Source organism: Takifugu rubripes, chromosome 4 (assembly GCF_901000725.2).
Source record: "Takifugu rubripes chromosome 4, fTakRub1.2, whole genome shotgun sequence".
In the NCBI taxonomy this organism is placed as follows: domain Eukaryota; kingdom Metazoa; phylum Chordata; class Actinopteri; order Tetraodontiformes; family Tetraodontidae; genus Takifugu; species Takifugu rubripes.
In genome coordinates, this window is record NC_042288.1 from 11,263,252 (window position 1) to 11,287,404 (window position 24,153).

Here is a 24,153-nt window from a genome sequence, read left to right on the forward strand (position 1 = left end):
TTCCACAGGTGCTGGTTTAACCTCTGTGACTGAGTCACAACTTCATGGGCCTCCTGAAGCTCTAAACCAGTGGTTCTTAACCTGGGTTTGATCAAACTCCAGTCTTGCACCGGCAAAACTAAAGGAGCATTTCTTGAAGCTGCATGCAGATGGGGAAGACAGGAACACAACACTTGCTGAATTCAAGGTGAAGAGAGCCAGATTCGATGATAAGGCCACTCTGCCTTCTTTTGGATTTGTACCCATTGACAAACCGATCCTCACAGCATCGTACGAAGGTGCTTACCTGATCACAAAGCAGGGCAAGCCACACACCACCGGTGAAACACTCATGAAACCAGCTGCCTTAAAGATGCCGAATCTGATACTCGGAACAGCGGCCGAAGGTAAATTATCCCAAATTCCTCTTTCAAATGACACCATCAGCGAGAGAATAGAGGGCACGAGTAAAGACATCTTGGCTCAAGTAGTCGCAGATCTGATTTCAAACCCGGCAAAATTCAGGCTTCAACTTGATGAGACCACAGACGTTTCTATTCTAAGGTTGCTGTTTTTGTGCGCTATGTGAAAGACAACATGATAAAAGAAGATTTTTTATTTTGTAAGCCTCTTACAACAACAACTAAGGCAGCCAATGTGAAGAAGCTTGTAGATAACTTCAGAGATGACAATCTTTCATGGGATATGGTTTCTGCAGGTTGTACGGACAGAGCTCCAGTCATGCTGGGAAGAAAGTCTGGTTTTGGTGCGCGAGTAAAAGTCGATGCACCACACATCATTGTCACGCATTGTATTCTGCACAGGCATGCGTTGGCCACAAAAACCTCGCCTCCAAAACTGACAGATGTGTTCAAAACTGTGGTGCAATGTGTGAACTATGTGCGAAATAGTGGCGCCGCATCTTCAGTGAGCTGTGTAAAGAAATGGGCTGTGAATCTGAGGTACTTCTGCACCGTTCTAATGTTCGGTGGTTATCTCAGGGACAGGTGCTGAATCGTGTTGTTGCCATGCGTGTGGAATTAGCCCTGTTTTTGCAAGAACACCAACATTGTCATGCAGATTGCTTCAATAATTCTGAGTTCATTCTTATTTTAGCATACATGGCTGATATATTCGCAGCTCTCAATCAGAGGATGCAGGGTGGTGGAGTCAACATCATTGAAGCGGAAGAAAACCTGAAAGCTTTAAAAAAATATATATATATAACTTCCGTCATGGAAACGACGAACAGAAAACTATAACTTCGCAACATTTCCCCTTCCGGATGACTGTAAGTAAAGGTGTGAAATGAGGTGTGAGAAGTCTAAACCATTTCACCCCTTCCATCAGGTGTCACAATACACAAAATGTATGTTTTTATTGATTTATTTACCTGCAGCCGTTCATTTCATGTTAACATATACATTAGACATGAACCTGATTCATCTTCTTGTTCCAGATCAGGGCTCTTGGCTCTGTTTCTACCTCAGTCTCACAGTATAACAAACACTTGCCATAGAATCTCCTATTTGATGATCAGACCATGTTTTCCCATTTAGGAATATTTGATCCTGAAAATGTTCTTCCCACGTTTTCATTACGATCAGCACATTATTGAAGGCGTCGCCTGTCTGGAGAACTGTGGCCGTCCGCTTCTGGAAGGTGTCTGGCGCCTTCTAGAGGACAATTGGTATCGCTGTGAAGGAGAAAGGTCCCACATGTTTGGCCCAACAAAATTCTTCTAGTTCCACCTGACAGTTTTCATCACAGAAATCCAAGTTTTAAAAGCAGTTTTGCTTTTTCTCTCAATTTCTTCGGGCATGAGGGTCGTCTGGCAGCAACAAGAGAGGTACATGACATCACTTTCAATATTTTAGCAGGCTCACTTGGTAAGTTTGGTTTGCCTTTTCCTTCTCAGGTTGCAGATCCTCATCTGTGACTGCAGCCACATCACAGGTGAGGACATATTGTCATGTTGCAGCTTGTTGTTGAAGCAGGGCGGCAGAAGATGGATTTATTTGACGTGGCTGTTTGCAACAGTTCTTCTGGCTTTTCTGGGCCTCCATGGATGGTGTGGAGGGGTCTTAATATAGATGCGATAATGCTCAGTTACATTCAGAGCATCTGTATCAGCCTGGAGGTTCGTACCTTGGTTGATATTTACCCTGAATAAAGGATGGAGTTTTGTCACAGAGGTGAGACTGATATTAATAGAAATATGCACATTAAAGAACTAATGGCCTGAAAATTGATTTTGATGTAAAACATCTTTACATTAAATTAAACCTTTGCAAATAACATTTCATCTGCAAGATACAAAAAAACAACACAAAATTGTTGTACAAGTCAGATAATATATTCATGGGTTTTTACAAAACAATTCTCCAAACAATGGTGCTGCTATTTCTTTAACACATGTATTTTCACAAAATCAGGAAGTGGAAACTCATTAAATAGACGGCCGTGCCTTCTGTTGGTCTTATTCTGGTTGCTGCAGCGACATGGCTCTTCACCTCAGCATTTCTCTCCTCCTCACTGGACTCACAGGTCAGTCACTGGGTGGCTTTCTATTTACACTTGTTTGAATCTTTACTACAAGATGTCCAACTCATGCATTTGGTCTCGTTGCAGGAGTTTACAGCATCACTACAGTCACTAGAGTGTCAGTGAAAGCTGGAGATTCCGTCTCAATTCCATGTCTGTACCACCCAAAATACACCAGCCATGTGAAATACTTGTGTCAAGGATATTCTTTCATCTCCTGCTCATGTGCAGTTAAGACAAACCAGCAGAGTTCAGGAAGGTTTTTGATCTCTGATGACAGAGAGAAAAAAGTCTTTACTGTGACCATAAAAGATGTGAGAGAGGGAGACACAGATTTCTGGTGTATTGTGGAGATTAATAGAGGAAGAGATGTTGGAACATATTTCCAAGTGTCAGTCACAAGAGGTAAGAACCAAACGTCATTATCATCTTAGTCAACCAGCTTTAGGTTGGATACTGTTTACTGGTGAATTTGCTTCTCTCTAAGATGTTTCCAGTCTCTATGTGGATCATCAGGAGGTAACTGGATTTATTGGAGGACAAACAACCATCAAATGTTACTGTCAGAACTCTGGACAAGCTAAATGGTGCCGGGTGGGTGGCCCCTGTGTGACACCGTCACAGGGATCAATAGATGGAACCACAGTATTCATTAATGAGACACCTCCCAGAGTCTTCACAGTGACTATGAGCGGACTGAAGATGGAGGACAGTGGTTGGTACTGGTGCAGCAGAGGAGATCTACAGATGCCGGTGCAGATAATTGTCAGAGAGAAACCGTCCACCAGTAAGTTCTGTCTGTCAGTTATTACCACAATTTGATGAATGATGTCATCCTAAATCCAACAGATATTCAACATATTGTCTCTTTTACTCTGTCTTACTGTTTTGTCCTAAATGTAGCTGCTCAGCCAGAGACTTTTACTAGTCCTGAACTTGTCTCTCCGTCGACCACAGATGAAGATGCTCCCAACAGGTCAGCAGCTCTGTATTAGACTGCAGCCTACATTTATACTAGAAACTGTCACCTTTAGGTCCAACAACAGGTCCTGCAGCTGCTGCTGAATATAACCAAGAGATATAAAAGAATTTTAGATTGTCCTGTTAATGTCTATGTTTCATGTGTATTTCTGCTGCAGTCTTTCAGGTTCCTTCATGAATGTCATCATCTCATTATCCTTGTTGATCTTCTTTGTAATTTTGTCCTCATTGATCTGGTTCTGCATAAAAAGACAAAGTAAGTCTTTATTAATCAAAGTCATCACAAATTTTATTAAATAAATGTTCATTCAAAATAACCAGACTTTCTAATCTGACTTGTAGAGCAGATCCAGGAGGAACCATCAGCTGAGATGTTGGTAAGATTAAACTAGTGTGCAGCAGTTAGACCCAGGACAGAGTTTACAGATGGAACATGTGTAAATGTTGACTTGTTTTGAAAATTAAAGTGATAAGATAAAAGATTTCATTTTTCAAATGTAAAACAGGACATGGCTTGTCCTGAAGATGAAGTGATTTACAGTAAGATGAAGACAAAACCAGAATCTTCGCATCGGGTAACTGCATCTGCTGCATTTATAAAAATGCATAATTTTATTGTAATTATAAAAATCAAGATTTTTTTTTCTGCTTTCTCTCTCAGCCATTGTGTTCTGAAAATGAAGTCACCTATAGTTCCGTGAGAATTCCAGAGCAGAGACCCAAGGTAAACACCACCACTTCCACTCATCAAGTCAACAAAACATGAAAAGAATGAGAGAGGACAGAATCTGTCTTAGCCCCCTTCAACATACACCAAACAATTCTGAGCATGGGGCAGATCTGCAATCATTCCTCTGCTTCAAATAGCAAAAAAGATCTAAAATCTCATCTCCTCATGTCGGGCGGTTAGAGAGAGGGCAGTGTAAAGGAGACAGGGCTGTGGGTTATTATACAGTTAATATCCAGGTCAATCTTCTTCTGATAATAACCTAACGGGTTTAAACGTCTGGTTTTAATATTCTGAAAATCAAGTAACATCAATGAAATATTGCAACAGTGACACGGCTCACGACTCTTCCTGCTTCCATCTTCAGCCAATGTGTTCTGAGAATGAAGTCACCTATAGTTCTGTGAAGATTCCAGGACGAGAAAGGAGACCCAAGGTAAAGACCAAGGTAAACACCAACACTTCCACTTATTACTGATTTTCTTTCACTTTCTTGAATACTTAAGTGCCAAAAATGATTTTGTGTGCGTGTGTGTGCTTGTGTGTGTGTCTTTTAACAGGAGACTACTGACATATACAGCAAATTGGCTAATAGCCGCAAACTGTAGAGGTTGTCGTTGGTTATTTCAGGATGCAATGTCACAATGGTTTGAAGCAAACTTTTTTCACTGTGTTGCCTTTGACAGTCTAAAACTTGTCAAATTAGTGAGTTAACAAGTCCAGAATGGTGTTTTTTGCAATGACAGGGTGAGGTAATAACACTGTTATTTAACCTTTCATCCTAAATCTGCCGTCATGTGTGTTTTGTTTTCACGGGATCCCACTAACTTATACACCAATATTTCTCATCATCACACATCCTAGAATTTGTCACCTCTGCTGGGTTCTTGCTTATTTCAGGAGAATTATAATTATAACTTCTGCAGAGTTCCTGGTTATATTTCTATTTCCATGTTATTTTATATGTTTATTACCACAGAAATATCAACTCAAATAAACCCATTTTTCATGGAGAACACTGATTTTCCAGGAGTGGACTCATATATTGTTGACATGTTTCTGCCATATTAAATAACGTTACACATGTTGGAGGTGAAGATAAAATTCAACATCATCTTTTATCTTTAGTCACAAGCTTTGAAGAAGCTCTAAGAAATGTGGAAGTCTAAAAAAAAGCCCAAGAGAAGTAGAAGAAGAAGCAGAGTTTCTTTTTTTTATTTTATTTTTTTATTGAGCATCAACAACATGGAACATATACCGAAAGGTCACTATGCACATTTTTGTATTTAAGCCCCCCACATAATAATTAAAGGGCAAACTCAAAGATAAGAAAGAGGGGGAAGATTAATTCAGGTAGACAAGTTATGATCCTGTGTTTGGTCTGTGGTTTGGGGTTTTTGTGCTCTGTTTGTCCACTGGGGGGGGGGGGGGGGGGGGGGGGGCAGTAAGTGACCCATCTGTTGTGCTGGCTGCCTCCACACCTGCAGCTAATCTGGTCATTTGGCCTTTTCAGCAACCAGCACAGCTGCCCGGCGTCAGATCATTTCGTCTGTACTGGTATTAAACTGAGTGTTTCTTTGATGGACTATTGGGGTTTTTTGCATTTTACTGTGTCATTCCTTTTGTTTTAGGTCACTACTGTTCCAATGAGCACTTCCTTGGGTTTGGCTCAACACTTCCTTCACTGCAGTCACCATTTATAGAGCACACTGTGTAAATATTTTCTAAATAACCTGTAGATCACCAAAGTGGCCTTTTTGTCTGTCTTCTTGGGTCCCACTTGAGTTTTTTCAGAACTTAACATATAATTTTTTTATAAAATTTTAATAGCAGACGATATACCCAATGGCACACCAGAATGAATCTGTTCACTAAAGAAGACATCGTTCACATAGATTTAATAACCATCACAAAGACATATGTAAGATGACTCCCAAATGATACCTAAGTGAGCAAAGTTTCAAGGGTTCCTAAGTATGTCAACACTGGATCCCAGACAGAAAACAATTTGTCCCTGCAGTCCCTGCGAGTACATCCTATTTTCTCTAATTGTATGAATTGTGCAAGGTTGCTGAACCACATAGACACTTTGGGTGGATTTTTTATTTCCAATGCAATAACAATCTTCTACGTGCAAGCAGCATCATAAAAGCTATAATGGTCTTAGAACTTTTCCTTAATGTCTCATGTCTTTTGTCTACAATACCAAATATGGCCACAGTTGGACTGGGCTGAAGATCAATACTCAATGCTTCTGATAAAATATTAAAAATGCTCGACCAATAGGTTGCCAAAGCCAAAACATATGTGTTAAATCAGCAAGAGTGTTTCTACACGTGCTGCAGTTTGCATCTGAAATATTCTAGCCAATCTTGCTTTAGAATAGTGGATGTGATGAAGACTCTTGAATTGTATAATGCTTAGTTTGGCACAGGAGGTGCTATCATTTACTCTCAGGCGGGGTCGGCAAATCCAGTCCTCGAGGGCCGGATTCAAGCCAGACTTTCTGTCCTACAGGAAAATACTTTCACCTGGGGTTCCATTTACCTTGGTGAAAGCGGTTTCTGGATTCCAGCCTTCATGGATTGGACTTGCCCATCAGAGGAGGTCAAATCCATTCCTCGAGGGTTGAATTCAAGCTGGGATTTGCATCCTACCAGGCAGGAAATGCTTTCACCAAGTAAATGAAACCCCAGGTGAAAGTGTTTACCTGTAGGACAGAAAGTCTGGCTTGGATCCGGAACTCGATGCCCACCGCTGCAAGGAGTGCCCTCTCCCACAGATCCTCCTCCAAATTTTCCCCTAGTTCATCCACCCAGTCTGCTCTGATTTTTGATAATGATTTGTTTAAAAGAGGTTATATGATTGCTAATTCTCGAGATAAGCGATTTAGAGTTAAATAGTGATTTTACAAGATCATCTAAGCCAGAAGGTAATGTTATGAATTGAAAGTTGGGATCCTGACGTTGATGAAATTGATGGACTTGAGAATACAGGAATAGGCTAGACCGCAAAGTTCCATTTTTATGAATCTCTTTTTCATTTATTGTTGCTCTCTTGGTGACGTGGCCCTTCTGGGTGACAGGCCAGACAGCTTTGGTGGTCCTGAGGGTGTTAAGGGGGTCCACTTTGGTGGCCTCAGGATGGGGTCTCTGTATTTTGCAGATGATGTGGTTCTGCTGGCGTCACCAGGCTGTGGATTTCAGCTCTCAGTGGAGCGGTTTCATGGCCAAGTGTGAAGCAGCAGGAATGAGAATCAGCACCTCTAAATCTGAGACCATGGCCCTCAGCCATAAGGCTGGAGTGTCTCGTCTGGGGCGGGGTGAGATCCTTTCACAGGGTGAGAGCTCGGTCATCAGGGAGAGGTCGCTATAGAGCCACTGCCCATCAGATCAAGAGGACCCAGATGAGGTGACTCTGGCATCTGGTTAGGATGCCTCCTGGGCCCCTCCCTGGTGAGGTTTTCCTGCTACGTCCCACTAGCTCGAGACTCAGGGAAGAACCAGAAAAGCTGGAGGGTCACTCCCAGCTGGCCTGGGAGGAGCGAGAGATCCTACCACTGAAGATGTGTGAGGTAGCCCATGGAACAGAACATGGGGGCCTCTGCATAGGCTACGGCCCCCATGGCCTGACTCCAGATAAGCGGATGGATGGATGGATGGATGGATGGATGGATGGATGGATGGATGGATGGATGGATGGATGGAGGGGCAGGTGATTATTCAGCAGCCTGAACATGCTTTATTCTCACTTCTCCCCAATCATCCCCCTCCAGCTCCTCACACACCTGCTTCCTTCACGTCCTCCTTCCCTTCCAACGTGCAGAACTCGTCACCCGTGCACTCCAACTACGTAACAGCTGTTACAATAATGATGATAATACGAAGATGGTTTCCACAGGTGCTGGATTAACCTCTGTGACTGAGTCACAACTTCATGGGCCTCCTGAAGCTCTAAACCAGTGGTTCTTAACCTGGGTTTGATCGAACTCTAGTCTTGCACCGGCAAAACTAAAGGAGCATTTCTTGAAGCTGCATGCAGATGGGGAAGACAGGAACACAACACTTGCTGAATTCAAGGTGAAGAGAGCCAGATTTGATAAAAAGGCCACTCTGTCTTCTTTTGGATTTGTACCCATTGACAAACCGATCCTCACAGCATCGTACGAAGGTGCTTACCTGATCACAAAGCAGGGCAAGCCACACACCACCGGTGAAACACTCATGAAACCAGCTGCCTTAAAGATGCCGAATCTGATACTCGGAACAGCGGCCGAAGGTAAATTATCCCAAATTCCTCTTTCAAATGACACCATCAGCGAGAGAATAGAGGGCACGAGTAAAGACATCTTGGCTCGAAGTAGTCGCAGATCTGATTTCAAACCCGGCAAAATTCAGGCTTCAACTTGATGAGACCACAGACGTTTCTATTCTAAGCTAGCTTGCTGTTTTTGTGCGCTATGTGAAAGACGACATGATAAAAGAAGATTTTTTATGTTGTAATCCTCTTACAACAATAACTAAGGCAGCCAATGTGAAGAAGCTTGTAGATAACTTCTTCAGAGATCACAATCTTTTATGGGATATGGTTTCTGCAGGTTATACTGACAGAGCTCCAGTCATGCTGGGAATGAAAGTGTGGTTTTGGTGTGTGAGTAAAAGTCGATGCACCACACATCATTGTCACGCATTGTATTCTGCACAGGCATGCGTTGGCCACAAAAACCTCGCCTCCAAAACTGACAGAAGTGTTCAAAATTGTCGTTGAATGTGTGAACTACGTGCGAAATTGTGGCGCCGCATCTTCAGTGAGCTGTGTAAAGAAATGGGCTGTGAATCTGAGGTACTTCTGCACCGTTCTAATGTTCGGTGGTTATCTCAGGGACAGGTGCTGAATCGTGTTGTAGCCATGCGTGTGGAATTAGCCCTGTTTTTGCAAGAACACCAATATTGTCATGCAGATTGCTTCAATAATTCTGAGTTCATTCTCATTTTAGCATACATGGCTGATATATTCGCAGCTCTCAATCAGAGGATGCAGGGTGGTGGAGTCAACATCATGGAAGCGGAAGAAAACCTGAAAGCTTTAAAAAATATATATACAGCTACCGTCATGGAAACGACGAACAGAAAACAATAACTTCGCAACCTTTCCCCTTCCGGATGACTGTGTAAGTAAAGGTGTGAAACGGGGTGTGAGAAGTCTAAACCATTTCACCCCTTCCATCAGGTGTCACAATACACAAAATGTATGTTTTTATTGATTTATTTACCTGCAGCCATTCATTTCATATTAACATATACATGAGACATGAACCTGATTCATCTTCGTTCCAGATCAGGGCTCTTGGCTGTTTCTACCTCAGTCTCACAGTATAACAAACACTTGCCATAGAATCTCCTATTTGATGATCAGACCATGTTTTCCCATATAGGAATATTTGATCCTGAAAATGTTCTTCCCACGTTTTCATTACGATCAGCACATTATTGAAGGCGTCGCCTGTCTGGAGAACTGTGGCCGTCCGCTTCTGGAAGGTGTCTGGCGCCGTCTAGAGGACAATTGGTATCACTGTAAATGAGAAAGGTCCCACATGTTTGGCCCAACAAAATTCTTCTAGTTCCACCTGACAGTTTTCATCACAGAAATCCAAGTTTTAAAAGCAGTTTTGCTTTTTCTCTCAATTTCTTCGGGCATGAGGTGTTACGAGCGGTTGTATCAGGACCCGAAAGCAGGCAGGACACAGTGGCGTTTCGTCTTCCGAGAAGCTTTATTTAAGTTCACAGAAAGTTATGCAACTCAAAAGGCGTGGAGACCACGACTCAGTTCTTAACCCAAACAGGAAATGAAAACTTACGACAAAAAATCCCGAGCGGGGTCAAAAGTAGTAATGTTCCCTCTGACACGGGGCTTCGAACCACGCCCCAAAACTCGGTAGAGTTTTTTCTGAAGCACTGCTCGGGAGCGCGCTTCAAATCACGTGACTGATGACGTTTGAACCTCTTCACTGCTTCATTCGGCCTGAATCAGCTGACTGGTTCGGTTCAATGGGCGGGTCTCAGTTGTGTTTAAAAATGGATGAAACAGCGCAATACGTTGCCGATCTGGTCAATACCTTTTTGGATTGATTTGATTAGCGTTCGTATTGCTTTCGGTTTGCTTTCTTATTGCTTTGCAATGGAACCAACCAGGAAGAGATCTCAAGTCTGGGACCACTTTGAAATGGTGCCGCCGAACAAGGTAGGTGTTACAAACGTATTTTTCAACTCTTATTCACACAGTAACAAATAATAAACCACACACACATCACATTTTTAATTTGCAGGTGAAGTGTTTGCTTTGTTCCCGACATCTGGCGTATAATAATAACACGTCATCAATGATGAGGCATTACCGAGCCAAACATGAGAATGAAGCTGGTGGTGCTGCTGTGATGACGTTTCCACCAGGTGAGTGGGTGCTGTTCCAGGCAATATTAAGAGTAACTTTTAAACTTTACTGCGCAGGGTGTATATAATTAGTTAATTAACTAAATTAATCTTGTTCTGCTAACGTCCATATTTTATGTAGCAGGAAGCAGGAGTTTGATGAAGCTCTAGTGGATTTCATAGTGAAAGATTCCCAGCCTTTCACTGTGGTGTCTGATCCTGTCTTCCGTGCTCTGGTGGCTAAACTGGATCCCACATACACCCTTCCATCAAGGCAGACAGTTAAAGCCATGGTGGAGAGGAGGTATGTGGAAGAAAAGGAGAAGGCCAAGGCAGCCCTGCAGAATGTTGACAGTGTCAGCTTGACCGCAGATATGTGGACCTCCATCAACATGGATGCGTATCTCGCTGTCACCTATCATGCTATTCATGCAGGTGAACTCTCCACCACCCTGTTGGGAGTTCGGCCTTTTCCTATCAGTCACACAGCAGAGAACATTGCTGGAACTGCTCGAGAGATTTTAAGGGAATGGGCTCTTGAAGAGAAGGTGAGGTGCTTGGTGGCTGACGCAGCAGCAAATATGATGCTGCCGCAACTATTCTGCGGGTGCGGCATACTGTCTGCCTGGCTCACGCACTAAATGTAATTGTCAAAAAGGCCATGGATGCTACTGCTGGGCTAGATAATATAAGATCAAAAACGAGGCAGATGATCACCTATTTTAAATCAAGCAACACCACTAAAGAGAAGCTGCAGCAGATCCAGGTGCAAATGGGCCGTCCTGTCACAAAACTAATAATTGAAGTAGACACAAGATGGAATAGCACCTATGAGATGCTGCAGCGTCTTTATGAGCAGAGGGATGCAGCTGCCGCTGCTCTGACCACTCTGCCCACAGATTTGGACCTATTGACTGCAAATGACTTTGAGTGTGCATCTGAGTGTAGGAAGATACTGTCACCTTTTCATGCTGCCACCGTAGAGCTCTCACATGAAAAGAGGGTGTTGGGATCAAAAATAACACCCCTGATAAAAATGCTGAAGCATGCTTTGAGTGAGCTGATGGCACAGAACTCAAACAAAATGGCAAAAGACCTTGGCATAAACCTCAATAGAATTATGAATGATAAACTCAGTGGAATAGAAACCACAAGCATCTTCTCTTTATCATCATTACTTGACCCAAGATTTTAAATACTCGGATTCCAAAGCCCTTCAAATGCCGAGTCAGCTATGCACCGGTTAAAATCGGAGTGTGCGGCATTGTTGCGGAACGCACCCACCGAAGAGGACCCGCCGTCCACTTCAACAGCACAGCCAGAACCAGCTGCTTCTTCCCAAGGTACAAAAATTATAGAATTTGGATCAATAGATTTATTTGCATTGATTCATGTACGGACTAAACTTTAATGTTTTATTTTAAGTCATTGATCTGTAGAAGCTGTTGGACAGGGATGCTGAAGAAGCAAGAGCGTCCAGGAATGCCACCGCTGATGCCATAGTGGAGGTGCAGCGTTCCATCTGTCAGCCCCTCCACTTGAACGATCACAGGACCCTCTGGTGTACTGGACGACAAACAAAGCCCTATACCTAAACCTGTACCACCTGGCAAACCAGTACCTCGCAACACCAGCATCCTCTGTGCCCTGCGAGAGGGTGTTTTCTAAAGCTGGGGAAATAGTTTCAAAAAAGAGAAACCGCCTCAAACCCTCGACTGTGGAGAAACTGTTGTTTTTAAATAAAAATGCATAAGCACACCAGTTCACCCAAGCACCATAGGCCCATACCCCCCACCTGTTCCTAAAATATAATAATAATAATAATAATAATAATAATACCCAGCAAGCGTGCACTTTGCATGGCTGCAGTACAACCAATGCGCCAGCAGATGACCCCCGCGTTCGGAATGATTGAAGCTTCGAGTAATGAACCAATTTTCAACACAATGGTCCAAAAGGGTTCAAAGCCTCATTTGGACATCACTAGTCAAAAGCAGTCCGCGAAGGAAAAAGACAAACGATAATCCGATAAACGGGTTCAAAAGGAATCCACGAAGGAAAAAGTTTCACCATAGTCCAGGAGGGTATAGCCGGGGTATTCCGAATCAGACAAAACACGCCAACGCTGGCCAACCCTGAGAACAGTCCATAAATAGGTGGCTTGATTACTGATAGTCTGCAGGTGCACCAGTCCCCGGCACCACCTGAAGCCATGGCTCCACCACGCCCCCCGCAGGAGAAACCCTGCAAAAAAAAGTTCCCAGAAACTGGGAAGCTGACATGAGGGTCGTCTGGCAGCAACAAGAGAGGTACATGACATCACTTTCAATATTTTAGCAGGCTCACTTGGTAAGTTTGGTTTGCCTTTTCCTTCTCAGGTTGCAGATCCTCATCTGTGACTGCAGCCACGTCACAGGTGAGGACATATTGTCATGTTGCAGCTTGTTGTTGAAGCAGGGCGGCAGAAGATGGATTTATTTGAGCCTGGAGGTTCGTCCCTTGGTTGATATTTACCCTGAATAAAGGATGGAGTTTTGTCACAGAGGTGAGACTGATATTAATAGAAATATGCACATTAAAGAACTAATGGCCTGAAAATTGATTTTGATGTAAAACATCTTTACATTAAATTAAACCTTTGCAAATAACATTTCATCTGCAAGATACAAAAAAACAACACAAAATTGTTGTACAAGTCAGATAATATATTCATGGGTTTTTACAAAACAATTCTCCAAACAATGGTGCTGCTATTTCTTTAACACATGTATTTTCACAAAATCAGGAAGTGGAAACTCATTAAATAGACGGCCGTGTCTTCTGTTGGTCTTATTCTGGTTGCTGCAGCGACATGGCTCTTCACCTCAGCATTTCTCTCCTCCTCACTGGACTCACAGGTCAGTCACTGGGTGGCTTTCTATTTACACTTGTTTGAATCTTTACTACAAGATGTCCAACTCATGCATTTGGTCTCGTTGCAGGAGTTTACAGCATCACTACAGTCACTAAAGTGTCAGTGAAAGCTGGAGATTCCGTCTCAATTCCATGTCTGTACCACCCAAAATACACCAGCCATGTGAAATACTTGTGTCAAGGATATTCTTTCATCTCCTGCTCATGTGCAGTTAAGACAAACCAGCAGAGTTCAGGAAGGTTTTTGATCTCTGATGACAGAGAGAAAAAAGTCTTTACTGTGACCATAAAAGATGTGAGAGAGGGAGACAAAGATTTCTGGTGTATTGTGGAGATTAATGGAGGAAAAGATGATGGAACATATTTCCAAATGTCAGTCACAAGAGGTAAGAACCAAACGTCATTATCATCTTAGTCAACCAGCTTTAGGTTGGATACTGTTTACTGGTGAAATTGCTTCTCTCTAAGATGTTTCCAGTCTCTATGTGGATCATCAGGAGGTAACTGGATTTATTGGAGGACAAACAACCATCCAATGTTACTATCAGAACTCTGGACAAGCTAAATGGTGCCGGGTGGGTGGCCCCTGTGTGACACAGTCACAGCGATCAATAGATGGAACCACAGTATTCATTAATGAGACACTTCCCAGAGTCTTCACAGTGACTATGAGCGGACTGAAGATGGAGGACAGTGGTTGGTACTGGTGCAGCAGAGGAGATCTACAGATGCCGGTGCAGATAATTGTCAGAGAGAAACCGTCCACCAGTAAGTTCTGTCTGTCAGTTATTACCACAATTTGATGAATGATGTCATCCTAAATCCAACAGATATTCAACATATTGTCTCTTTTACTCTGTCTTACTGTTTTGTCCTAAATGTAGCTGCTCAGCCAGAGACTTTTACTAGTCCTGAACTTGTCTCTCCGTCGACCACAGATGAAGATGCTCCCAACAGGTCAGCAGCTCTGCATTAGACTGCAGCCTACATTTATACTAGAAACTGTCACCTTTAGGTCCAACAACAGGTCCTGCAGCTGCTGCTGAATAGAACCAAGAGATATAAAAGAATTTTAGATTGTCCTGTTAATGTCTATGTTTCATGTGTATTTCTGCTGCAGTCTTTCAGGTTCCTTCATGAATGTCATCATCTCATTATCCTTGTTGATCTTCTTTGTAATTTTGTCCTCATTGATCTGGTTCTGCATAAAAAGACAAAGTAAGTCTTTATTAATCAAAGTCATCACAAATTTTATTAAATAAATGTTCATTCAAAATAACCAGACTTTCTAATCTGACTTGTAGAGCAGATCCAGGAGGAACCATCAGCTGAGATGTTGGTAAGATTAAACTAGTGTGCAGCAGTTAGACCCAGGACAGAGTTTACAGATGGAACATGTGTAAATGTTGACTTGTTTTGAAAATTAAAGTGATAAGATAAAAGATTTCATTTTTCAAATGTAAAACAGGACATGGCTTGTCCTGAAGATGAAGTGATTTACAGTAAGATGAAGACAAAACCAGAATCTTCGCATCGGGTAACTGCATCTGCTGCATTTATAAAAATGCATAATTTTATTGTAATTATAAAAATCAAGATTTTTTTTTCTGCTTTCTCTCTCAGCCATTGTGTTCTGAAAATGAAGTCACCTATAGTTCCGTGAGAATTCCAGAGCAGAGACCCAAGGTAAACACCACCACTTCCACTCATCAAGTCAACAAAACATGAAAAGAATGAGAGAGGACAGAATCTGTCTTAGCCCCCTTCAACATACACCAAACAATTCTGAGCATGGGGCAGATCTGCAATCATTCCTCTGCTTCAAATAGCAAAAAAGATCTAAAATCTCATCTCCTCATGTCGGGCGGTTAGAGAGAGGGCAGTGTAAAGGAGACAGGGCTGTGGGTTATTATACAGTTAATATCCAGGTCAATCTTCTTCTGATAATAACCTAACGGGTTTAAACGTCTGGTTTTAATATTCTGAAAATCAAGTAGCATCAATGAAATATTGCAACAGTGACACGGCTCACGACTCTTCCTGCTTCCATCTTCAGCCAATGTGTTCTGAGAATGAAGTCACCTATAGTTCTGTGAAGATTCCAGGACGAGAAAGGAGACCCAAGGTAAACACCAACACTTCCACTTATTACTGATTTCTTTTCACTTTCTTGAATACTTAAGTGCCAAAAATGATTTTGTGTGCATGTGTGTGCTTGTGTGTGTGTCTTTTAACAGGAGACTACTGACATATACAGCAAATTGGCTAATAGCCGCAAACTGTAGAGGTTGTCGTTGGTTATTTCAGGATGCAATGTCACAATGGTTTGAAGCAAACTTTTTTCACTGTGTTGCCTTTGACAGTCTAAAACTTGTCAAATTAGTGAGTTAACAAGTCCAGAATGGTGTTTTTTGCAATGACAGGGTGAGGTAATAACACATTAGTGACAATAATAATGATGCTGATGAACATTAACAAACTACTAAGCAATACAGATAGCAATAAAAGAATTTTAAATTTTGAAACATTTTAAAATTACGCAACATCCTTTTCTTTTACTCGTCAGTTCCTCAAAGCTTGAATTGGTGGTTTCCTGCATAACTCCTCACTTTCTAAAGGAAATCACATAAACCTGCAACACCTGTACCTCACAACGACATTTGAAATGATTTGCTAAGACTTAAAATTGAAACCTTCTAACCAAACCCTAAAACATTCACTGAAAATATAAAATGTTGTTTTGTGTGTTTTTAACTTATTGTCTAAGTCCTGCAGACGGTTTCATTGCATGTGGACAAGTTGCAGGTTAGGCTGCGAAATGCAGATGTTTGTCATCATATGTATCACATATAAAATAAACATACTAATGTAAGAACAGTGACTTTCCACGCATGGATTCTTATGTAATGGACACATTTGTAGTATATTAATAATTTAATAATCATACACGTCGGATGGGAACCATAACATGAGGAACCTAAAAAGCAGAATCATCCAGTTTTGTTTTGCTCAAAGTAGCTTTTATGTGTGTAGGGGATTCCAAAAGAAAAAGAAAAAAGAAAGAATATTAGTACAAACCCAAACTAAAAACCTGAAATTATGAAATGTTGGTTGGCTGCACCTTTCCAAAACTTTTAGATCATGAACCAGCATCACTACAGTCAGTGAAATGTCAGTGACAGCTGGAGATTAAATCTCAATTGGTAGCTTTATTTTCTTCTTTGGGTTCCAACTTTATTCTTTCTTTTTGTTAAAAAAGGATATTTTAAAAGAAAAATTGACTTCACTTCACTTCCTCCTCTTCCTCTTCCTCATCATCTTCTTCCTCCTGATTCTTCCGCTTCTGCTGCTTTATTTCTTCTTTTTCTATAGCGCGACCTAGAAGACGTCTCTTTAGCACCACCTACTGTACAATATTAGTGTGTGTAGAGTCTGTTTTTTTACTGCTAAATAATTTCGAAAGCCAAAACACTACTGTTTTGTTCATAGCCAACTGTCTGCAGTACATTGGAATATAATAATTTTTAATTCGGATGAAAACATTTTTAATCAGGCACACAGTCGGTCCTCCCAGGTCCTGAGCCGTGGTGTGATAGGTCTGGATTCATTACAGTGCAGTCTCCTTCAGCTCGCCCTCCAACCGGTGACGCCTGCCTCGACCGTGCGGTGTGAGGAATATCCGAATAAAGTCGCCGTAGTCACCTGCTTTTGTTAAATCCTACTGGTAAGAGAGACGCTTATTTAAGTCGAAATTGCAAATGTTATCCAAAGGTTCGGCAATTCCTTGTAACCTCTGCCAACACTGGTGCTCCACAGATTAGCAAAGTTAGCCGAGCTAGACCTACTGACCATGCAGCAACTGTCATCTGAGCTTTGGTTAAACGTCTCACGGCTTTGCGAAGGCGGCTGAACCCGCTCTCCACAAGAATAATAAGAGCCACTGTTGAAAACATGTGCTGCCGGTTTCTTAAAATGACGGTGGCCTGCTCGCAGCTTCGAGGTGAACTGGCCGGATGGGAATGGAAGTACTTAGTTAACGCGTTGCGCTAATAGGCGGTGGCATGAGGCCAGGCTCGCCTGCCAGGGTTTGCCACTTCCCGCAGGGTGGTAGTTTCAATAAAACCCCGACCTTATGTTGCTGCTCCAATCCGGTAAAGTGGGCTCACTCTCACTCTCATAACCTTGTGTGCTGAGATGCTTCGCTACCGGCTAATATGTAACATGTGTTCAATTGTCTTAAAGCTTTTTGACAGTATGAAAGAAAATGTCTATTTTACGTCGTGAGGAGAATGATAAATACATAGTGCTCTTATGTATGCCAATTAAATCAATTTCTAGTAATTTCTAGGATTTTGGTGTGATGTAAGGTCACTTGAATATTCTTTTATGGATGCCTACTTTGCTGGTGGTTTGCAGGTTGAGTTCCAGTGATGCATCTCTTCCTGCTTCATTTATGTGCCACTTTATAAGTTGGTGAAATGGAAAATGATCTATGCATTTGCTGTCTCTAGCTTATGCAGTATATATGTAAAACGCGGTGCGGCTCATGCGTTGCTGTTTTCTTCCAGTAACGATGGCTGTGCCTCCCTGCTACGCTGACCTGGGCAAGTCTGCCAAGGACATCTTCAACAAAGGCTATGGTATGGATGCTTACATTTCAATGTTGTAGTACTCTGACATCCATTCTCTTCGAGCCTAAATGAGTTTCATGACTTTAATCATTATTTTCAGGATTTGGCACAGTGAAGCTGGATGTCAAGACAAAGTCAGCCAGTGGAGTGGTAAGGCCTCGCCATACTTTAAAGATTTAATAAACAAAGCCTGAACTTTGACTCTTAACCTTATTGTATTTTAGCTGTTAATGAGTTGCTTTTTTTCTAAAATTGACCCTTTGCAGGAATTCAAAACATCAGGTTCCTCCAACACTGATACCAGCAAAGTTGCAGGCAGCCTGGAAACTAAATACAAAAGACCAGAGTATGGCCTGACCTTCACTGAGAAATGGAACACTGACAACACCCTGGGAACTGAAATCACCGTTGAAGATCAGGTTAGTAAACCAGTCCGCCATTTGGTAAAATAACGGTTTATTTTTCATAATGTCATCTGGGTTGTTTTTTTTTTTTCCAGATTGCCAAGGGACTTAAGCTGACTTTTGACACAACCTTTTCACCAAACACCGGGTAAGATCATAATTAAAGGAGCAATTACCGAAAACTGACACATCGATTGGTTGCACTGCTTCAGTGCTGCAAATGTCTGTGCCCCCTTTTGAAACCTGATCTGCGCTGCACTTGCTTGTGACAAGTGATTTATGGGCGAAGTGACCCCAGTCCCAATATGGAACCAGTGTGTTTAACCATGGGTATGATTGGTTGCCATGAGTTACTCAGTAGTTTTAATTGTATTCACTGGAGTGACATTCCTAATGCATCAAAGTGTGCTTTTTTTAATTCATTTATACAGATAGATGGATAGATTTTTTTTTTTTAATGAAGTTGCTGGTATGAATTTGAATCGGGTAAAATCTTAATGCATTGTAATAGATTTGAAACCCCTTAATGCTGCAGGAAACAAAGCAGTCTTTGAAATGCCTAATCCAGGGGTCTCCGGACCCAGTCCTCAAGGCCCGCAATCCAGCCGGGTTTTCTGTCCTACCAGGTAGAAAAGCGCCTTCACCAAGGAAAGTGGGATCCCAGGTGGAAGCGTCGCCCTCCCAGAAATGTTGTCGGCTAACCGATTGTTTCACCTCAACAGGAAAAAGAGCGGCAAGGTCAAAACCGCCTACAAGCGCGAGTACGTCAACCTGGGCTGCGATGTTGACTTTGACTTTGCCGGTCCCACCATTCACGGAGCTGCTGTTGTTGGCTACGAGGGTTGGCTCGCCGGTTACCAGATGACCTTCGACACCGCCAAATCCAAGATGTCCCAGAGTAACTTCGCTATTGGCTACAAAACGGGAGACTTTCAGTTGCACACCAATGTGTAAGTTGAACGCCTGTTACAATTATGATCATGTAGTTATGATCTGCGCTATTATTTATGCTGTATCTGCTAATCCTAAATCTGAGCTGACCACATGAGCTCCAGCATATGTGGGTGGTTTCTATTTTGATGCCTGTGACGTTAGATTTCTTCTCCGTTTTAAGCAACGATGGTGCTGAATTCGGAGGCTCCATCTACCAGAAGGTGAGTGACAAGCTGGAGACGGCCGTCAACCTGGCCTGGACCGCCGGCAGCAACAGCACACGCTTCGGCATCGCCGCCAAGTACCAGCTGGACAAGGACGCCTCCGTCAGCGTGAGTAGCAGCAGAGCTGCTCAGGGACGCTGAGAGCTGTTTTAACTGACTAGATGTTTGTTTGTCCCCCTCCCCCCCAGGCTAAAGTTAATAACAACAGCCTTGTTGGTGTTGGTTACACCCAGACACTTAGACCAGGTGAGGATTCCCGTCGGTCATCATTTTGGCAGCAGCCATTTTCAGTCGCTCACGCTTGTCTCTCATCAAGGTGTGAAACTCACCCTGTCCGGCCTCGTCGATGGCAAGAACATCAACGCCGGCGGCCACAAGCTGGGCCTTGGCCTGGAACTGGAAGCCTAAACTCCATGATGGAAAGGGACTTGGGGAAAATCAGGAATCTGGCCTTAAATGTAGAACCAACTCCAACCAGCGAGGGGATAGTCACTGAAGAGATGGGCTCAAAGACCACCGCTGACTTTGAGCCTCTCACCAAGGTCATGGTATATTTTAACTACATTGCTTTTTACTTTGTAGTAGAGTCTACTCAAGATTACGTTGAGGGCACATTATTTATAAATGGTCATTGTTTGGTAAAATGCCATAATTAAACTCCGGTATAATCCCTCTGCTGTCATCGTGTGTGGCTTTATTGTAATCATGGACACCTTTGAGGATTTTCTTCTTTCATTCTGTCTTACAGCACTTATTTGCATCCACTCACACTACGTTTTCCGGCTAATATTTAACGTTGACGCACAGATTAGCGCTGCCGTTTTGCGTTGGCTGTCGAGATCAGAGACGACCTGTTGAAGCTTCCTTTGAACTGGGCAGTTTTTGGGTTGCTTATTGAAATTTTCTCTGAACTCGGCCGACCAAACAGAACTAAATTTTTATTTTGTTTGCACAACCAATTCACCCACGTCGAACCCTCCCCATCCCTCTCAGAAGGCGTCCCCGTAAACTCTGACAGTTCCTTCTGTTCAGGGCAGAACAGAACCAGTGTGAAAGGTGGAAGGTCCTCATGTATGTATGAATTTTCAATAAAGTCTTTGAACTTGACCAAATGTCTAACGTGAATCTAGTGATGCTTTATTTAACACTTTATTTCACCTTTTTGGTACTTTATATTGCATTTAAAATGAAATGCACTATACAGTAATATGGGGGGGGGTTAACTGTTGTCACTTGTTTGAGGATTTGCATTTTAGCTGCTTATGTATTTTGTCTCAAAACACGGTTAATCATGACTTTTATTTAGAAAAATCTGCACCACACTCGTAAAGAATCTGACTGCGCCGCTCAATTTATTTTTCAAGGTTGCAGAACAGAATTTCCTCCAGAACATACGAACTGACCCCCCTGTGGATGTAAGCGGGCTCGTTTTCAGCGCCTGACGGCGAGGGTCAGCCCGTCCCCCATGGTGAGCATGCTCAGGTCCACCCGCTCGTCCGCGTGCACCTTCTTATTGAGGGAGTATAGGACCCAGGAAGTGACGTCACCCAGTGCGGGTTTGACTACTTTTCCACCCCAAAGCACCTTTTTGAAAGGAGAAAGAGAAGGTCTTTAAACTCCCTTTGAACATCTGCGCACATCTGCCTCTGCGGGGTCCACTCACGTTATCGATGGCGATGATGCCGCCTCTTCTCACCAGCCGCAGGGACGCCTCGTAGTAGTAATCATAGTTGGATTTATCGGCGTCGATGAACACAAAGTCATAGGTTCCGGCCTCGCCCGCCTCTATCATGTCATCTGAGGGGCCACAGAGACAAATTCGACCAACAAGCCCCCTTTAACGCGAGAAATAAACGCGCTTACCCAGCGTCTGCACCGCCGACTGCTGCCTGATCTCGATCTTATTCTCAACTCCAGCCTGTGGAGGGCAGAAAAAAAACAACTTTTCTTAATGGTTTCTATTTTGAAGGTAGTATTTATGGTTCGGGTAGACGTCCCGAACCTTCTGCTTGTGAAGAAAGTCCTCTCACCTCTTTGAAAAACGGTTTGGAGATGTTGATGTACTCCTCCTCTATCTCGCAGGCCACCACCCGACCGTTAGGGGGCATCGCCAGGGCCATGCTCAGGGCATTGTAGCCAGTGTACATCCCTGCGGGGGCAGACAGACATGGAAGGTCAGCCGTGTCCCAGGGCACCATTCTGCTGGTCCCGCTTTATTGAAATATAATAGCAAAGTAGTTTGAGTGGCTTTATGGAATGCAAAGCAGGACATACCGATCTCAATAGCTTTGGTTGCATTTATCAGCTTAATGAGAAGTGCCATGAACTGGGCCTGTTCACTGGCAACCATCATTCTGCTCCAACGGTCCTCGAGGGTTCTCTAGAATGAACAAATTTGAAGAATTGTTCAAATTTACATTTAATGCTGCTTTTTGTGGCTCTTCGAGCGTCGGGCGCAGGTTTCTTGGGCGACGGCGCCCTCCAGTGGTCGAATTGTGTATTGCGCAATTTCTGAAGCTACTGGGCTCCGATTGGAATCGGATCGTTCTTCCAGTTAAAGCAGGTTTCTCACCAGTTTGAGCTTGGTCAGGACTGGGTGCTCTCTCAGCGAGTTGTTAAGAACATACTGCAGCACAGGATCGTTCTTATCGCCGCCGTGGGGGTATGAAAAAAAGGCGGCTTGTCCCAAACCTGAAAGGCGAGAAACCAGAGCAGCCGTTGTTTTACAGGCGTCTGTCGTAAGCAGGAATCCACCGTCCAGCAGACTTACCTGCTATAAACATGACTCCGAGGAGAATGATCACTCTCTTGTCCGGCTCCATGGTGTTCTGGACTGAAATCTTGAATCGGGATGACCGTGCTTTTATACAGTGCAGGCGGTGTTTGCTTTGATCGACCTTTGAGTCCACTGGAAACCTTGATTTCAAAGTTTATACCAGTTGATATTAACAATGAATGTGGATTTGTTTCCATGAAGGCTTCAAACACGAATAGAGAATTGACTTTTCGAGAGGAAATTTTCCTGGCTGTAAAGTTTCCAGGAAAAAACAGAACTTTTAGAGCTTTATGACATTTTGTCTCTGTCTCTCTCGCCGACACCAGACGGTTATTTCTTTTATTTTGCAATCCAAACAAGCACTTTGAACACTTTTATCTGTGTTTGCCGTCCTCTCAGTCTTCCCGAACGTGTGTTCAGACATGATGCTGTGTATCAGTGTGATTCAGCTTATATCAACATTACATTCCCCCGGTTCGAACGTCTCCTGGTACGTGTTCATAAAAGCTGTTTTAAGAACACACTGATGTCAGGAAAGCTGAATGACGAACCATTTCAGCTTGGAACGATTTCCAAATTTGCAGCATTCTCAGGCAACATCTCTCCCTGGTGTAAAATCACTTGTTTTATTCTTCCCTTGTCTCCCCAGAACAGCTCTGTTGCTCTTACTGAGGCTCAGCTACAAAACCAGATCATTTCCCTCAGTGAGCGGAGCAGCACAATTATTTCACGCGATTCTTTCCTGATTTATAGTCGCATTTCTCATGTAGGCTCCATGTTAAACATCTTTGAGGCCACGCTGCAGGTGAGGAGAATGAATCCAGCCGTCTCCCTTTTCTGGAACGTCTTGTTCCCTGAGGTGGCTTCTGTTTGTTTTGGCAGACATGATGTAGGTCTTTCATATATTTCTTAATTTTTGATAGTGATTCAAACTCTTACACAATTGTCCTTTGAACTGCTGCACAGGCTTTATGAGTCTCCCTTTTTAACGTCATCCTTTACCTTTGAGCTCTTCTGTGATGTTTAATGAGCGGTATTTTGTCGTTGGAGACTGCTGGAGTCTTCTCCACCTTAGATCTCCTCATCCTGCTACTTCAAAAACAGGAACAGCTTCGACGGTAGCCAGGAATGGTTGAAAAGGAATGGGGTTTTTTTTTTAGGGGGATGTGAGGTCTCTCCAAGGACACAGAGCTTCCTCTGTCTGCTCCCTAATTAAGGATGCACAGATACAAACACGGAACACGTCGCCGACGAGAACGCGTCAATGAAATGAGCCCTGACGGGAGCTGTCTGTGGACATGTTTGAGTTGTGATGAGGACAGGAAGGGGACGTCTCGGTGCGTGTGAGTGTGTGTGAGTGTGCATCTCTGCTGAGGTCTTCTCAGTGAAAATGAGATGTCTCTCCACAAACCCTCTCCGCTGCTGCTCCAGGCCTCAGCTTGTGTGACGCTAATTGTTTTTGCTACTCATGCCAAGTACCTACTCTTCCCCAGCACGTTCTGCAGACAGGCCCTGGTCCCTTGGCTGCTTTTTGTGTCTGTTTAAGAAACCAGAGTTTAAAAAAAAAACGCAAAACAAAAAGATGTGCTGCCATCTGCACCACTGCTCCCCCG

The 24,153-nt window shown here is 43.1% G+C and overlaps 4 protein-coding genes across 6 annotated transcripts; 3 read left to right on the forward strand and 1 right to left on the reverse strand.

Moving 5' to 3' along the window:
• Positions 1-2,044: 2,044 nt before the first annotated feature.
• LOC115249488 (polymeric immunoglobulin receptor-like) lies at positions 2,045-16,444 on the forward strand. 3 transcript variants are annotated; one of them, XM_029834749.1, is made up of 12 exons: positions 2,045-2,174; positions 2,415-2,526; positions 2,611-2,928; positions 3,011-3,310; positions 3,427-3,499; positions 3,756-3,760; positions 3,847-3,881; positions 4,011-4,079; positions 4,166-4,228; positions 4,599-4,679; positions 4,792-4,983; positions 16,002-16,444. In XM_029834749.1, the coding sequence occupies exons 2-11, from the start codon at positions 2,481-2,483 to the stop codon at positions 4,837-4,839; spliced, it is 1,038 nt and encodes a 345-aa protein (XP_029690609.1). In that variant the 5' UTR covers positions 2,045-2,174; positions 2,415-2,480; the 3' UTR covers positions 4,840-4,983; positions 16,002-16,444. The 3 variants fall into 3 exon arrangements, with proteins under 3 accessions (XP_029690609.1, XP_029690607.1, XP_029690608.1); XM_029834747.1 differs by having other exon boundaries at positions 2,046-2,174; positions 3,663-3,760; XM_029834748.1 differs by having other exon boundaries at positions 2,047-2,174; positions 3,663-3,760; positions 4,599-4,667.
• Positions 12,833-16,444, forward strand: LOC105416361 (CMRF35-like molecule 1). The gene is made up of 12 exons (XM_029834750.1): positions 12,833-12,968; positions 13,038-13,204; positions 13,445-13,556; positions 13,641-13,958; positions 14,041-14,340; positions 14,457-14,529; positions 14,693-14,790; positions 14,877-14,911; positions 15,041-15,109; positions 15,196-15,258; positions 15,629-15,697; positions 15,810-16,444. Exons 3-12 carry the CDS (start codon positions 13,511-13,513, stop codon positions 15,855-15,857), a joined length of 1,119 nt encoding a protein of 372 aa, XP_029690610.1. The 5' UTR covers positions 12,833-12,968; positions 13,038-13,204; positions 13,445-13,510; the 3' UTR covers positions 15,858-16,444.
• Positions 16,445-17,159: 715 nt separating this feature from the next.
• Positions 17,160-20,876, forward strand: vdac2 (voltage-dependent anion channel 2). The gene is made up of 9 exons (XM_003963997.3): positions 17,160-17,296; positions 18,141-18,212; positions 18,304-18,353; positions 18,470-18,622; positions 18,703-18,755; positions 19,330-19,557; positions 19,722-19,872; positions 19,953-20,010; positions 20,081-20,876. Exons 2-9 carry the CDS (start codon positions 18,146-18,148, stop codon positions 20,170-20,172), a joined length of 852 nt encoding a protein of 283 aa, XP_003964046.1. The 5' UTR covers positions 17,160-17,296; positions 18,141-18,145; the 3' UTR covers positions 20,173-20,876.
• A 214-nt stretch (positions 20,877-21,090) lies between these two features.
• LOC101069961 (catechol O-methyltransferase domain-containing protein 1-like) lies at positions 21,091-22,670 on the reverse strand. Its single transcript, XM_003963998.3, has 7 exons — positions 22,535-22,670; positions 22,337-22,455; positions 22,039-22,144; positions 21,795-21,913; positions 21,628-21,682; positions 21,428-21,561; positions 21,091-21,348 (listed from the first exon to the last, which is right to left on the reverse strand). The coding sequence occupies exons 1-7, from the start codon at positions 22,584-22,586 to the stop codon at positions 21,196-21,198; spliced, it is 738 nt and encodes a 245-aa protein (XP_003964047.2). The 5' UTR covers positions 22,587-22,670; the 3' UTR covers positions 21,091-21,195.
• Between the last annotated feature and the right edge of the window lie 1,483 nt (positions 22,671-24,153).